This window comes from Lonchura striata, chromosome Z (assembly GCF_046129695.1).
Source record: "Lonchura striata isolate bLonStr1 chromosome Z, bLonStr1.mat, whole genome shotgun sequence".
Lineage (NCBI taxonomy): Eukaryota > Metazoa > Chordata > Aves > Passeriformes > Estrildidae > Lonchura > Lonchura striata.
In genome coordinates this window covers 45,264,691-45,282,243 of record NC_134642.1, presented here as the reverse complement: position 1 = coordinate 45,282,243, position 17,553 = coordinate 45,264,691, and the positions used below count along the sequence as shown (strand labels likewise).

At 35.9% G+C, this 17,553-nt stretch overlaps 1 protein-coding gene across 3 annotated transcripts in view; it reads left to right on the top strand.

The window, feature by feature from the left end:
* The window catches only part of RIT2 (Ras like without CAAX 2), a 213,165-nt gene that overhangs the window by 57,650 nt on the left and 137,962 nt on the right, over window positions 1–17,553 (top strand). For all 3 annotated transcript variants that reach the window (XM_031507344.2, XM_021538919.3, XM_077790111.1), the window contains exon 2: window positions 77–133. In XM_031507344.2, coding sequence (XP_031363204.2) covers window positions 77–133 — 57 coding nt within the window. The remainder of the gene's footprint in view (window positions 1–76; window positions 134–17,553) is intronic.

Here is a 17,553-nt window from a genome sequence, read left to right as displayed (position 1 = left end):
GTGTTCTTCTGGCTGTTTCTATTTAATGGTGGTGATATAATTATTTTTTCTGCCCTCTCTCTCTTTTTCACTACAGCAATGACAATGCAGTTCATTAGTCATCGGTTCCCTGACTACCATGACCCAACTATAGGTGAGTACTGGCTTTTCTCCCCTTCATCCCTTTCAGTTTCTCTGCCTGTGTGAAACTGTAAGACAGTGAGAAGCTTCCTCTAAAAGGCCCTTAATAGAAGCAAGATTTGCAAACTTTAGATTGCACCTTAATTTTGTGATGACAATTGAGTTGTGTCATTGTCTTACCATCAATATTTCTTCCTGTTGTTCTTTATACAAAATCTTTTTCAAAAACAGGGTTCTGCATTCACACATTGTAACCATTAATGTAATGCATTTATAACTACAGATCATGAAACAAAATTATTAAAGAATTTTAAACCCAACTCCAACCTGGAGTGGGATTTGTTTGTCTGGTTTTTTAGCGCTATTTCCAAGTATTAAAGTCTTAGCTGACCTTCTCTAGGAACATCAAATGACTATTTAATTTAATAAAGTTGTGCTCTGGGATTACACACACTACTAACTTCATTGAGTTTACCTACTTTATAAACTTGTGAATATAGAAATTCACACACATCTACTTTATGCTTTATGACAATATTGTTTTTTATCTGAAATAAACTTTAAATGCTGAGTGACTGTCAGAACTGCATGTTTATTCATTTAAGAGTGCCTTTATTACTTAGTTTTACTTACACTTGCATTTATACCCACTATCCATGCACGATATTTAATTATAATGAGGAAAAGTTGGCAGAATCTGGGTCCAATATGTGGAGAAGGCATTAAAACCATCTACATTTACAAAAATTTCACTGCAGGAAAAAAGAGAAATCAATTCATCTCAGACAAAAAACTTTTTGTTTTCTTTGAAATTTTCAAGTATTTCAAACTCACCTTTAACTTCTGAAAAATTACTATATCACTACACAGAGCACACAAGGGCAGCTTTTCTTTATATTTTTTATTTCTATAGTATTACACATTTCCTGGATTTTAAGTCTTGGTAAATGGCTGTGACTTCAATAATGACAAAATGTGTAAACTCTTCATGTCACTAGTAATTTTATAGCTGTTAAAAAAATTGCAAAATATTAATGGGATATGTAATCTCTAAAGAAGGCAAAACTACTCTGGAATTGTTACAAATTCATTTGCTTTTCTCAGGGAAAAAAACCCAAAATTAAATCTAATTGGAAAAGAGGGACATTATTAGTTATCGACATCTCTAAGTTATGTACATACATCCATTCCTATTATTAGCTATCCACCTGCCATCAGTATTTATTCCTATATTGTATCTCATCATAATCTTAGCTTATTAGTCTCTAGACACCACCACAATATGAATAATAGATAATCATAAAGAGAAGGAAAGCTTATGATGCATTCTAAGTACATACTGCAGGAATGCCTGAGAACTTGCTCAGGATGAAGGTCTCCTTGAGTAAGAAAGTGTTTCTACTGAGTAAAACCAACACTAAAGAAGAGAAGAGAGGGTATAGTGAACAGGGAATTATTGAATTCCATCTCACCCATCTGGCTAGATACAAAACTGGAAGTACAAGTTTTTTCTCTTCAGCACTACTCTTACTCAGAACATGATGAGGACATCCTGAAAAAAGTCTTATTATTATTTGGGCTCTAAAACACATACTAAACAGAAGAGAATGATCTTGGGCTAAGTATGCATGTTTTTCCTTAGGTGAATTTGTTGTATGACCCCTTAAAATTGTACATAAAACAAAAAAAAAACCACATAGAAGGAATCACTTGCTGTCACGTCTATAATAACAAACATATAATTTTCAAATGACAGCCCACTGGAAAAGTTTATACTGCTGAGATTGCTTTTACTACTTTTAAGCTACTGGTCTCAATTCATAGAATTAATCTCATGTTTAGTTATACATCCGCTGGAAGGATATTTTTACTATTTAGACCATCACCCTAAAGAAAATGAGGGGATCCAAAACGAGCACTTCCAGGGCCAAGACTATGCTGATGTCAGGAGAAAAGGTTATTCCTCTAAAGTTATGAGGAGATCGACACAGATGCTTTGTGTCATGGGGAAGTCATCATCTAAGATCAGAGCAGTGATGTCTCTAGCCTGAGTTTTGTTTCTCACTGTAACCCAGCAGCAGATGATGCAGAAATTACAAAACAGGCCACATATGAAATCTTCATTCTGGCTGGATAAATGACAAAGCAGAAAATTAAATACAGTTTTTTTTCTTTCTCTGAGATCCCTGATTTCTCTGGATAACAGTTTATTACCTTTCCCGTACCATACATTTCAGGCCTCTGCCATTCCTCAGGAATTTTTATCTTGTTTATGGAACCTATGTGCTGTCCTGAACTTTTATGGGCACCTGGCCTCACTTTTTTTGTGTACTTCTTTGAAAATGTCTAGTTCTGTGTACCTGCAGTTTTATTTCTCTGGGCATTTTAAGGAACAGAGGTTTCTGTGTAGGTCACTGAATGGGTGATCTTGTCCAGAAAAAAAAGCTCTATGATATGTTTAAATGATAATCCACAGATTTCCATTGTTAACCAAACCATTGTGACTACAGCTCTCCAGCTGAGCATTAAGATAAGGTGGATTGTCTCATTTGCTCAACATAAACATAAGACTCTGTTAAATACCCACCTAATCTTTTTTTCCTGATGTTCTTGCATGACCTATTACATTCTTTTTATTTTCTATAGTATGAAATTGTGATGGCAGTGACCATGATTCTTAATTGTGCAAATGTAGACAAGATTTAAAGAGAGTTGATGCTGTCCCTCCTTGCACTTGATGGGACTTTTTCTAATTAATTTTCATAAAGCAAATAGATGGTAGTGAAATAAAGGGACCATTGTAAACAGCATCATTGTCCCTGAAATCCTAGAAGTCTGTCACTTTCAGTTTTAAGGGCAAGTTGTTGATGACCCTAGGGCTGCCAAAATAATAATCACTTTGTCATTTTTAACTTTTCATAGTCCACTTTAAGCATTGGCATGAAAGTGGAATAATAATTTCAGTGGTTTTTCATTTCTGTGGATTCCTGTGAAAAAGCTTGTTATACATACGTATACTTCAAACATGTTAATTTTGATCTTGAAAGGGCTATGTTGATAGATTTAGAATTATTTACATGTCTTTTCTCTCTATATGTATGGTTTATGAAAGGAATACCTAGACTTTTGGAGAATTTAATGTGTGTTGAATGCACATAAATACAAAAATGTGTCAGCCTTCATTTAAAATGTAGAGTAAAATTGATTAAAAAGTTAAATGCTACCTGAATTGCTAATTTTAATGCTGTCACTTTTAGTTTAATGCCACTTCAAGATCAAATGGGTATAATGGCCATATTTAAGGTTTGCTAAAAGCATTGCAGTTCAAAATTTTAAGAAAGAAACATTCTACTTTTGTAAGTAAAGGGGGAGCAGAAGGATAAAATTAGAATACTATGTAAGTAAGAAATGCATGTAAGAAAAAAAGCAGAGCTTACCACTTTGTGAAAATAAAATTATTTTAGTGCACATTTAATATTTTATTCTAGTCAACAATGGGCATAAATTCCAAATGGCAGTGGATGTGATAATTTTCTGGAACAAATGGCTAAGAGCAATTTACAGTCTGCACAGTCTTTGGCAACATCACAGAGAGTTAATGCAAGTGGAGTGTCAGGAAAGGAAACACGACGTAGAGCAGAAACTGGACAGACTCCAAGGTGCTCATTAACCATGTGACTAATCATAAAATGAATGCATAATGTAAACGAGATGTGAGAGCAGCTTCCTGTTTTGGTGAGATATCACTGCATGAGATTGTGTCAAATGAGCAGTTGAGGGCATTAAGGCTGTGTCAATGTCAAACTCTAATTGAAATGGGTGTGGGATGGAAAGCACTCTAGCATTAAGCACATGAATTTCCATGAGGTTCCCTAAAGAAGTGGTGCATTCACCAATGCATCAAATAAAATGCATTTACTCATCTTTAATAAGATGTTGGAAGTGCAGGATAAATTTCAGACAAATAAAATGTAAAATATAGCTGAAAATATTCTAGGTTTATATAATGTATATTAAAAAAATCTGTGATATAAAGATTGTATCTGTTTGAAGGTACAATAATGAAAAAGCATAAAGCAAAGAAAATAACAAGATCATTAAAAATTAAAGAAGACAAAGGTGGGGCACATCTGCTAGATCTGGAGAGAGGCATCTCGCCACAAAATGTGTTCTATTGCCATTTATATTTAGCGTACAAAAATTTTCTAGAACATTTTGTCTCTTATATAAAACATGAATTCATGTGTAGACCATCCCTAAATTTATTTTCATTATCTTCTTTTATACAGAAAATAAATATTTAGATTGGACTGAGCAGGTCACAACTGAATTTGAGCCTCAAAATTGTTTGTTCTCTTTTTTTATTTCCTTTTTTTTTTTCTTTCATTCATCAGTCTCCATATATTTATTGGCCTTATCTGAGATGGCATAAAAAAATCACATAAAATGATCAATTTATCTTCAAGCACTGCCTCCCAAGGGCATCCACAGTGATTATATGGATGTAGCAATATTGCCTCTATTTTCCATATTCATCATTATTCAAAACAAGAAATGAACAATGTACAAGAATACTGGTGCATGCCTTTTAACCATATTCTTAAACTTGCGGTTTTATTTTTCATTTTTTTGCTTTCTGATGGCATTATTTGCATTATTAAGAGATTAATAATCACTTTTGGTGTAAAGCATTTTGACTTTAGGTATATCAAAAAGAGCAGAGATTATGGGTACTCTGCTTGACTAAGACTAGCGTTTAGACATCCAAATTATAAATTCTGCACATGAATCATGTATCTTGCTTCCAATTATCAGGGAGATTTAGGAGTGGGGATTCAGTTCTTTGTTCACTTACATTTTCACAGTTTGTAGAAGCCGTTTGAGATCCTCTGGAGTATGTCCAGAGAAGGGAACACAGATGTGGAAGGGTCCAGAGCACAAGTCTGATGAGAAGAGACCAAGGGAGATATGGGAGCTCAGCCTGGAGAAAAGGAGGCTCAGGGGTGACCCGGTGGCTCTGCACAACTCCCTGACAGGAGGGGACAGCCAAGGGGAGAGTTGGGCTCTGCTTCTAGGGAACAAGACAAAAGGAAATGGCCTCAACTTGCTCCAGGGAATGTTTACACTGGATTTTTTTTCCCCTGAAAGGACATTAAGCAGTGGCATAAGCTGTCAGGGCAGTGGTGGAGTCACCAGTCCCCACCCCTTGAGGGATTTAAAATCCCTGTAAGTGTGGCATGTGGGGGCATGGGTTAGTGGTGGGCTTGACAGTGCTGGGTTAACAGTTGGACTCAGTGATCTCAGGGCTCTTTTCCAAACTAAAGTGTTTTATGAAGGATTCTGGGCCCTGCAGTCATGCTTTAGTTCGGGATCCTGACCCAGAAGGCTGTAGATCTTCCAGAGGTCATGTATGGATATCTGTCCCCTGTGAGTGTGACATGGGATCTACGGATCACCAGAGCCCTTCTAGTCTAGTGAATGAAAACCAGAAAATATTCCCAAGAGCATATCAAGCATCAATACTCCAGTATGGAGTCCAGTATGGCAACTAGATCTCAGCCACTCTCCAGAGTAAGGAAATTTTAGCTATCTGCCTTGCATACAGACAAATAGTTTGTAGGTTTCTAAATCTAGATGCCTGAAGATAAATTGTGGTGTGTTCTCTGACAGTTGCCAGAGCAAGGACCTTCACAAATCTCTGTGACACCTCTCAGAGTGTCTGGATAGAGGAAAATGGAGAGTGAGACTTGTACCACCATCCTTGCTAAAGTGGCAAAAGAGAGGAAAACACTGTCATGTGTCCGGCAGTGTAGATTCTTCCATAGTTAGAGAAAAATTAAGCACTGCATAGAAAATTAGGGAGTAGCAGCAAGAAATTAAGAATGGAGAAAGTGCCCAAACTGCACTGTTAGTTTAGATTTCAAGTAGGCAATAGCATGCCTTCTGCTTAGTGTTACTGTTTCATCCTAGTATGAAAGGAAATACAAATTATTTGTAAGTACAGAGAGGGGAGACTGGAAAATCACAGCATATTTTTCTCTCTGATGGGGACAATTTGACTTGAAAACCAAAAATAATCCTATTTCTTTTTGAGACATTTCTTTTTAAAAGGCAGTATTTTCTCTATAAAGTACTCATTAATGATGGAGTAATTCCTCAACATTTCAGTATGAGTTATGTTTGTCTTAGATCATGATGAATTTTGATTCTTTCTGTTGAGAACTTCAGTATTTTTCTTGTTATAATACTAGTCTGTTCCTATTCTAAACATTCTGTGTTACTCAGCTATGTGATCTCCTGCTCTAATGTTAAACTTTCTTTCTTTGAACTTTGCTTTCATAAGGCATCTGTTCAGTCCTAAATTGTTTTCAGACTTCACATGACAAATTATCAAACAAGAAGTTGCATTTTTTCTCTCTGTACTCAGGGGAAATCACCCCTAAGCTCCTGGTCATTATTTTATTGTCCGACATTCAGTTTTTCTTACACAAACTACTCTTGGAATTGTTTTTAGGTCTGTTTACATCAGGTGACAGTTCTTTTTCAATTAACATTTTCAAACACCAGGGAAATTCTGATTAATCTAATAATTTTCTTTTAGTAAAACCTCTGATACAAACAATCTCAGAGAAGCAAATGCAGTCAGTGTCTTTTTAGAGAGTAGGTACCCCAGAACGTTGATTCTCCACTCATCATCTCCCCTCAAAGGTCACCAAACACCTCCTCAAAGTTTGGATATTGGTCAGAATACCTTGAAGAGAATGTTGGCTTGCACTTCAGCCTTGATAATGCAGTGGTGTCTGTCTATCTCACATGCCCTTAGAAATCTGAACATAGCAGTTCTGCTGGCAGATTCACTTCAGGCACAGCACTGCCAGACAGCAGCCACAGCTATGAGCCCCTGCTTCACCATGCTGTGAAGTCTCAGAGGAGGAAATAGTGTAGAGATCAAGTGTAAAACTATCTAGCTAGAGCTATTAATATTATAATATATTAATATACAAAGATATTAGTATCTCCATGTAGCTATTAATACCTGGAGCTATTTTTTATCCTAAAGCATGGGCAAGGATTGATGCATGAGCTATCACCTGCTAGGAGCAGACACTGGAGACTGAAACAGACTGTAGTTTGTGAGATGAAATAAGCTAAATCCTAAAACTCATTTGTGAAGAAAAAGAGAAAATTCCACCCTTTATCTCTGCCTTTTTCCCAGCCTCACTGGCTCTCTGGGATTCATTGAACAGTTTTTCAAGCTGATTCAGTATTCCAAATGAAAATTAACCCACCCCAACATGGAATAGCTGCCTGACAAGTTACTGCATTTAAAAAATTAGTGGAAAAATAGTTATCAAAGATCAAAAAATCAAAAGGGATCATGTAGAAACAAGTATGTGGAAAAGATGGTATAACTAGGAATGAAAGAGATGAGAAATTGTTTTATTTCTGGGACGGGCAAGGTGTGAAAACCCAGTCAAGCGTTTCATGCATTCACTCTCAGACACCAGTCTATGAGCCAAAATTCCTTCATAAGTGCATCCCTGTTGTCAAAAATAGCAGTTGTAATTACTTGTGCTATGGTGTGGGATTCCTCGGGCTATTATTTATTTCCAAATGAGGAATACTGGTTAAATGGTCTTATGACCTTTCATGGGTCTATATGTTCTCATTTGGAGCATTTATCTAACCTGAATTACCTTAATTGATAATCTGGCCGGTAATACAACTTCCCTTTCTCCATTGCTTTAGAGTTTAAGAAAACAAACAAATTATTTGGTTTGTTATGAGTAAATCTGGCAGGTGGAGAGTGGTGGTCAGTAGAGTTAAATCCAGTTGGTGGATAGCTACAAGGGGTGCTATGAGTCTATAATTCTATTTCTCCAACATCTCTGCTCAGCAAGAATTTACTATGGCTGGAAAAGGACAGAAAAGTGTCTATCCTGTGTGCTGTCATGAGAGATCTAAGCTTGCCTCATGTTCACATGCAAAAAAGCACCAATACCCCTTAGTTGCTAATGGTTCATATTTATTACTTTCCATACTCCATTAACTTTCTTTGTGTTGGTAGTAAAATATATTCCTTCTTTGGCCATCTTTTCTTCACTGGAAAGGGTCAGTAGAGGATCAATGTATGGTATATTTCCCTTCTATTTCTTCTGGAAACCTGAAATTAATTGTGTGTCTGCTAAAACAAAAAGAATATATAAATAACCAAAAACTTTATAGAAGTATGACTTTGTGGTTGTTCTTCTTAAGAATTAAGATCAGTCAGATTAAAACTGAGGAAGGAAGAAAAAAGCCTTTTCTTATAAATGTGATAATACAAAATCATTTCTGTGGGATATTTTTATAATAATAGCAGTAGTAAGAATATTGCAAAAATGAAACATTTTTATTAAAATTATTTTATATCTTCTATGTTCAGAGTGTAGAAAGAGTCAGCCAAGCATAGAAACCACTATCAAAATTTTTTTGTCTGTTCTACACAAGACAGTCAATTGTTTTCTTTATAGCAGGTTTGTACAGGGCAGATGACCTCCAAATCAGCAGTAGGTGGTTTTGGTTTGACTCCACCAAAAAATTTTGCTTCTCCTGTTTTGATCCACCAAATGTCTGAATAATAAATCTAGAAGAAGCAGAAAAAGAGCTTAAGTGGTTCTGCTGACAGAAGAGGATATTCTCAGAACTGAGCTCTTCAGTCCTCCTCTCAGACCTACAATTATACCCAAATTTTAACCCAAAAAGGAAAACTGGGGCAATATCTTATTCTTAGATTCTTCTCTCCTGTAGTAGAGTTTCACAGTCACATTTTCACTGCGTTGACCCCCCACACACGATCTGTGGAATTCAGCTCTGAACCTTTAAATCCTGACTGATTTTGGCTGCAAGCAAGGTCTGCATCTGGATGGTGACATCAAAAACAGGAGAGTTTATATGTTTGCCCAGAACTGCTATCCACAGTGAAACCACACACATGTTGTAATTTCTAATTAGCAGTGTAAATATGCAAAGTATGATTATGCCACCCTAACCTCTGCATTTCATGTTAGTTAGATGAAAAATTCTTTGAAATGTGAAATACAATAAAGAAAGCCTAGGTTCTTGGGGCTAAAGTGGGGTGGAGTGTCATGCGGCTGAGGATGTCCAATGTCCTGGGAATTATATGGCTGAAGCTGGAGTGAAAACCAAATTCTGTGGCCTTATCCTAGTGTTCTGCCATGGGTGTGACAGCCCTCATTTAGTGATTGCAGTTGCTATTAAGGTCATGAACTTAGAAGGACCTGAAGCAAGACTTGCAGCCCATGAACAGGGGAAACTTGCTTACCTGTATCCTGTATATTGTGATTAGCAAAATTATCCCATAAATTATTTTTGGAATTGAAAGAGACACCCATGCCATGGTTTTCTAGAGGCAGATGATTTATCATGCTCAGTTCAAAATTCTTCATCGCAGGACAAATGTTTCCATTAACCTTTCTTTCATGGGACGCAGCAGCCGTCTACACCTTACTAAATCTAAGGCACCATCCAAGGTAATAATCATGCAGATGTAACCAACTTGCTAATTACTTCTCCCAAAATGACAAGAAGTGAATTCGTAGCCCTCAGATTCTCCCATTAAGTAGTGCAAGCAGGGAGTTGAAAGAGTGATGAAATTGCTGCCTGCTAGTCTTGTTCCCCAAGATAAGGGTACCTGGAGTCCTGTTAATTATCATGTTTTGATTAAACAGGAGTACTTTGTTGACTTTGTTCATGTACGCCTTTGAATGAAATGAAATTTTTCTGGAAGCAGAGAAAGTAATGATATGCTTTTATTAAATATTAGTACCATTATCTATATTGAAAGCAGTCCCTAACAGCAAGTGCAGTGGTTTGCCTGAGTTATTTTTAACGCTAAGTTGCAAAATTGCTGACTTTTGCAGAGAAATTTTAATATCTTTATGAGAGCTAGCTCTGAGAAAATTAGCTTTATTCACTTGGGTGGGGGACACAACAATTAAAATTTAGCCTGTTTGGAGGACTGCACTGCAAGTTCTGATGAAGACCTGAGCGAGAATTCTGGGCAACAAACTTTGTCCTATACAATGATTAACACAAAATTAGTCACATATGTGCATATATGCTGATTAAAATAATAAGTGGTGGCTTTGTTGATTACAGTATTTACATCATAACTGAAAGCTGCTTCAGCAGACCAAACTATTCAGATCAACGGTGTCAGTCTTTCAGTAAAATCCATGCTGGATCCCAGCAGAAAGTTATAATTTAAAGGAGGTGACTCAACCCAGAAGAATTTGATGTTTCACAATATGTTGCTATGTAAGAATGGAATGAGGTCCTCCATCCATGCGTTTGGGGAAATGAAGGAAGAGGGGCTGTAAAATAAATTTGATCTTGATCAGAATTTGCAACCACTCTGTGTCCTTGTGAAAAAGCATTTTGCTTTAATTAATAAAAAAATTATTTTGGAGGGGGAAATGCTTATCTGCAACTAGAAAATAAAATGTTGCAAACAGTAAAAAATTAATAGAGAATAATATTATAAAAATAATCATGATTTCTGTAGAAGGATATATTTGCATTAGTGTTTCCTGTGCTTAATTTTCAATCTGTTAATGGGCCTGATGTTTTTCTCAAGAGTGGATAAATTCACATATACTGTTATGCTCACATATATTCTGCTGTAATTTATAAACTTTGGGCCCTGATGACAGAGATCTGACTGGGTGCATGACCAGAAGAGGTAGCAAGATATTTGCCTTGCTGGCTACCAAGGTTTATATTTTTACCTCCTTTGTCTGGAAATGGGTGTCTTACCTTGAATTTTATATTGTACATTGTGCTTTGTGTCCTTCTTGATTACTCCATATAGAATAAATTCTCTCCCGTGCAAAACTGTTCAGTACAATCATTCTTAATTTTAGTTGTTCTTGAAAGCTGGCAGGTCATTGCCTCCATTTCCAACTTCGTTGTTAAACTTTGTGATCATGAAAACCCAAAAGGAGAGGAAAAACTAAATTTAACTGGCTCAAAGTTCAATTCCCTCAGATTTTTGATCACACCAAACACTTTAGAGCACAGATAATGCTGTTAGTTTCTTTCAATTTTTTTTTTTTTTTTTTACTTACCATAGACTGAGATGAAGCAGCTTTTGCTTCCAGTACTTTTCAGCAAAGAATGAAAGGGCACCACAGTAATGAAAAAACAAGCTGACAATCAAGAAGATGTTCTCATACGCATCTATAGGTAAAACTGGAAAAGAAAAGCAATAGAAGATGGAATGTGCAATGGATAACCCATTTCCCAATTTAAAGGGTACTGAGTGCATTTCAGGTCACCAAGAAAACTGGCATCTGCTTAACCAAAACAGAAAATCAACCAGGCTGCTTCAGCTGCTCAGTGTTATCAGTCCTGCCCTGCAGAGCACAGATCTCAAACATTAGGCAGCCCAAAAAGAGGGAGAAAGTTAATTTGAGAGCAGCTGTTTTAAGACAGATACATAATGGCATTAGGAGAGGAGCACTGTGGTGAGGTGAGAACTGAACAGAAATGCCCATTAGGCAGAGGAAGCTTTTAGGTGAATTATTGGAATCAGATGCAGCCAAAGCCTGAGGTAAAGGAGTCAGACAAGAGTATGATGAAGGTGGATGCTAAAAACTACTAATAGTGAATAGTGAGGCTGCATGAGACTTACTGGGCCTAAATTGAAGTTTTTATTCTGCTACAACAGCTCTGGATGTTCATCAGGTTGTCAGAGGTGTTCAAGGGAAGTGATCATTCCTGGAAGTATTCTAGGGCAGTCTGGGCAGAGCTTTGAGCAACTTTAATCTAGTGGAAGGTGTCTCTTCCTATGGCAGGGGAGTTGGAATGAGATTCTTTTAGGTCTCTCCCAATTCTAACAATTCTGTGATTCTATGGTTCTATGCACTATGCCCATCTCAGAGTTTAGACACCACTTTTCATTGATTAGGATTAAATGAAGAGGTTTGCTTGAGGATCTGGACATAATCTAGTTGTGCTTCTGCTTTCAATTGAAAATATTAGCAGTTCTTATATTAGGACAAAATCAACTACAAGATGTTCTGCTTTTAGGTTTTCAAGCATAGATAATAGAAACATTATCTTTTTCTTTTGTTTTTAATTGTATTTATTTTTCTCTTCACTCCTGGAAATTATGATTTATCTTATGAACTGCATAATCACAGAATAATTTTCATTGGAAGGGCTTCAAATGTCATTCCAGCTGCACTTCCATATGTAGGGACAGCTTCCACTGGACCAGGTTTCTCTAAACCCTGTCCAACCTGGCCTTGAACATTCCCAGGGATAGGGCAGCTACAACTCCTTGAGGGAACCGGTGCCATTGAAAACTCAGGGATAATGTTTATGTGCCATTGAAGGAACAGAAACCTCTAAAACAGAACATAGCAATTAGTTAAAAATCATGTTATTGCATTCAACAAAGGCTAAGTATAGGAAACATAGTGTTTTCCTATGCTTAGGAAACTAGACAGAGATGGAATCTACAGCACTTAACATGAATGATGTTTTATTTTTTCTCAGATTATTTTAATTTTCTCAGGGCCTACACTATAGCATTTTTTATAGGCTAGCTGAAAAGTAATATCTACGTTAAATGCTGCATTACTTACCTCCATCTCTTACATAGAAAAAACTGATATGTTCAGAATATGTGGTTAGTGAAGGAACTGTTTCTAGTTGTGGATGTAGAAAGGAAGAGGTATTTTTTCTCTCTTCTGCAAACCATCATCAAGATTCTTCTGTCTGGAATAATATTGTCTGTTACCATCACTTTCGTAGGCTGGTAACAGGCACCATGTGCTGTTAACATGAAACTGTGTGAAACCTGAAGTATCTGACAAAGACATGAAAAAGCTACACAAATGACAAATGGCAAATACAGCTCAATGCTGAGAAACAAATCATCCCTGGGAAGAAAAATTTGAAGTATTCCTAATTGCAGATAGAATCACAGAATGAGCTGAGTTGGGAGGGACCTACAAGGATCAAGTTGGCTCAAGTCCCAGTCCTGACCCTGCACAGGACATAAGGATCACACCACATATAATGATGTAACAGAGCTGGAGCTGGAATATTTAAATGGCCTAGTTAATAGCCTAGTACTAATATCCCTATTTGCATTATATTAAAGGATACTGCTATCTATGTGAGTATTTACGAAATACAAGACAATCAAATCTGTCAGTTCTTCTCTAAACCACCCATTACTTATCACGTGTGCAGTGCTTATAGGAAGGCAACCTCTGTGACTTGGTGTCCTTGCCTGCAAAATGCTGATAGCAATGCTTACCCAAATTGTAAAACACTCATAGTCCAGGAAAATAATTATATGCTAAGGGAGGTTTTAATAGCAATGCATTTTGATGGGTAATTCCTATGACATGCATATTCTTATCTCAAAGAGGAGGAATTTATGTGTAGTATTTGGTACAGTGGTTTATGCCTCTGTTCATCCAGTCTTTTCATTTAAAAATTCCTTGCTGTAAATAGAAACAGCACCCATACAGGCAAAGACTCATGACTATCCTACATTCAGGATTATTCCTAAATTAAAATGCATTTGTAGCAGATAATCTAAGCATATCAAGACCTGTGTCTCCTGCCATTGCTTTGGCACAAAGGGAGAACAAGAGGCAGAATTCCAGGTGCGGCTGACTGAGCTTGGATTCTTTCTGCTGGTTTGACACCTCCTCAGTCAAAAAAAATATCCTTTGGCTCACCTATATATGTGAATCTGATCATTTTTGACTGTAAGTAGTATTGTACAAACAGAGAAGAAGAAAAACTTTATTTAGAAAGCATAGAAACAGAATTAATAAATGGAAGAAAGAAGCATCTGATCTAAATTTCAGGGATAGGAACATGTCGGTAATGCAGACAAAAAGTGCAATACAACTCCTTATTAAACTGTACATCATTCAAATCTATTTGTCATGAAGCAGTTACCTGCTCATAACTAAAATAGTGCATTGATATATTTTTCATGAATTCAGCTTCTCTAAGATAACTGGTCATAACACAACCTTGCATCAATTACTTTATTTCTGTCTCCAGAATTATGTGCTATAAAAAAGAAATCTGAAAAAATTACATGAATTAATTTCAAACACACACACCAAAAAAACCCACAAAGCCAGATAACAGAAACAATTTTTTCTTTAATTTTCTGAGACTGACAAGGGCAATTAAAAATGAAAAAAAAAAAAAAAAGAGAATAAAAACCCCCTGAAAACAGATATTCAGTAAAGGGGGAAACAATTTAAAATTAACAAGAAATAGGTACCATTCAGCACAGTTGGATCTCTAATATTTTTTCCCACCCTTCAATACATTAAGCAGTCAATATTCATTGAAACCATATGATATCATCCTCTGAGAATTATTTTATATCTATTTTCATGTTTAGTTTTAATCCTTGTAGGAAATAACATTCTAAAAATTTAACATTGTATGTAGGAAAAAAAAATATCTCTCACAGTATAGTTAATATATCTACACATTGTTCAGATTATAAGGATGTGGGAGGTTTTTTTTGTTTTCTTTTTGGTAAAACATATTCATTCTTGCTGTCAGTATTTGAAACACAATTAGCAAGTATCACTAAATTCCATCCACAGATTTTTTCATGCAATAACCTACCCTCCTGCAGAATTTTACTCAAACCAAAAGCTGAGACTTTATGATTAACCTCACAGAAAAAAGACTAATCCTGATCTTAATCAGAACAATGTAGTTAAAGTCTGATTTATTGCCTGATGTCTGATTATCATTCATGCCTTTGTATGTTCTTTTAATGCTTTACTGAAATAGCAGCTGGATTTTGGCCTTTTATTAAAAACCACTCCTTAGAGCTGTAGGATGTAAAGCATAAATGCACGTGGTTTAACAGCCCCAAAATTAGTTTTGTAGGTGAGCATTATATTAATATTATAAATTAATTAGGTGAGAGAAAGTTTAGTACACTTTTACATTGCAAGTAGTGTAAAAACAGCAGACATAATTTGTAATGCAGATAAATTTTAAAGGGAGAATACTGGAATGTGAGTTTATTAGTGTTCATGATTAATATTTTCCCAGTTTGTTTTGTATACATTTAGATGCAGTTTCAGAGGAACATCTTCAGTTCTGTTCTTCTGTGTCCACTTCTTCCTTCTTCTCTGTTCCTGCTCTTTACAGCAAGGTCTTAGAATTCCCCTTATCATGACCATAAACTGTACCATGTTGCTTGGACTAAAAAGACCAGCCACACATTAGTCCCTTCTGAAATCCTCTGGGAAATATGTGAAAATACCAGGATTTCTGCTTAACCTCATAGCTACCATGAACCAAAAAAATATGGGTCCAAGATACAGATTTATCCAACTCTTGGCCTCTAGGAAGTTGTTTCTTTCCAGGTTAATGCCTCTGCATCATAATTTTAAACTAAATAAAGATGTTAGCCCATGTAATAGACAGAAAATAGAATTACACCTCTATTTACATTTCTTTCTGAGATGAAACCTCTGTTTAAAATTATTAATTGTAGAGCAGAACTAAGCAACACAGCTCTTCCTCTTGTCTTTATGACATGATATGGGAAACATGGGTTTCAATTTATGCATCTTGCTTCTGCCTGCTGCCTTGAAAGGAATGAAATGCCCAGGAGATTAGTGACTCCACAGGAAAGTGGAAAGGCAGTGCCTCTTGTAAAAGTGACTTTGTTTGAGCATTAATAAGGTGATTAAGGAGGTGAAGCTCATAAGTGGGTGCTATGATTTGCTCTCTGGTATGAGGGTATGTTGGATCAAGGCAGTGATTTCTTTGGCAAGCGTGCACTTCCTCTTAAATGTGCTCCTGAAGAAAATTAGGGGTTAAAACTCCTACGTATTTTCCATCTATATGCAGGCTGAAAATACCCCTGCTTATCACACCCCAACTGAGGGCATTTTTAGGCTTCTTTTTATTATCTGTACTATCCTGCTTTTTACACCTAGCAGAGCGAATATTACAAAGGAAACTCATATCTCCTTCCTGTTTCACCTCTACATTTCTTGGGGCAAAATAAAATCTTACATGTGAAAAACATTTGCGTAGAAAACTATTTAGATTCATGTACTTTATCAAAGCATATCAAAACACGTTTTTTTACTACCACCAGAAGACATCAGCATACATCAAGAATGAAACTGAGACAGTGATTTTAACATTCCTTTGTGAAAAGTTTTAAGGTCAGTAGTTAGGAAAAGCAAAACAAATGAAAATGACAAAATGTCTTTATACATTCAGTATTATTTCTGCAAAGTAAAAATATTATAAGGATAGTCTGGCTCCAGCTTTTAACAGCTGAAACTTTACTGATGACAGTGCCATTATATCAGGGTACACCTGGAGTAGCTCAGCAGGGTAGATATCTGAAAGCTATGGCTTATATTCAGAGGCCAGTGGATCTTTTAGTTATAAATAACTCTGATCTTGTAAATCATTTATTTGAAAAAAATAGAGAAAAATAAAGACAGGATTTGTTTAGTATCATTATCATTTTTATCCAAGTAAAATTTAAGTAGAATTTTTTTTTTCAAGATTCAATGTTTTAAAAATTCTGTATAAATATTTATATTGGTCTAAGTGAAAAGGGAAGTAGGATCACTGGCTTTAGAGAATTCAGCTGCAGAGCCAAGAATGCAAGCAAAATTTATGGAGGTCATAGGTTAATTATGTATGCAGTAATGTATTGCAAATGGACATCCACCTGCATGGAAGTACATTAATAATACTTGATAGTATTAATAGAATTAATGTGAAGGAATTTTACATAGTTTGCTATTTTGTTTTTAATTTTTGGTTAACGGAGAAGAAGGAAAAAAAAATCTACTGCAGGTAGATTTCATTGTCATTAAATAATAAATTACTTAAGCTGCAAGTAGTCCAATTCCTGTTATATGGTCTTTGTCACACAGTTTCTTATCCAGCAATCCTTACAAAATGATCTAGCCAAAACATATGGTGGTTGGAGTGCTCTGGTTTTCTCAGCAAGGTAATAAATCATACAATTAATTAAGCCTCTGGACCATCTTGATATCAATGAGATTAAGTATTTGTTTAAAGTCATGTGTCTATTTGCTGAAGTGAGGCCTTGAATTGAAGGGGAAAATACTGTGTGTGATTATGTCATAAAAGACAGCAATCCTCTGGCTGGACACGAGGGCTCTGAGTTGTCTATGCAGGCTTGTATCCAAATGTTTTAGTTTTTCTCTTCTGCTGGTAGAAAGCAGATTTTCCCACACTTTTATAAAGTGTTGTAAAGTGCAACATGTATATTATGGCACAAACTGGAATGTCACAAGAATTCCAACTAATATGGCATACAATCCCATATTATGATCTCAATATTATTTCAATGATTGAGAACCT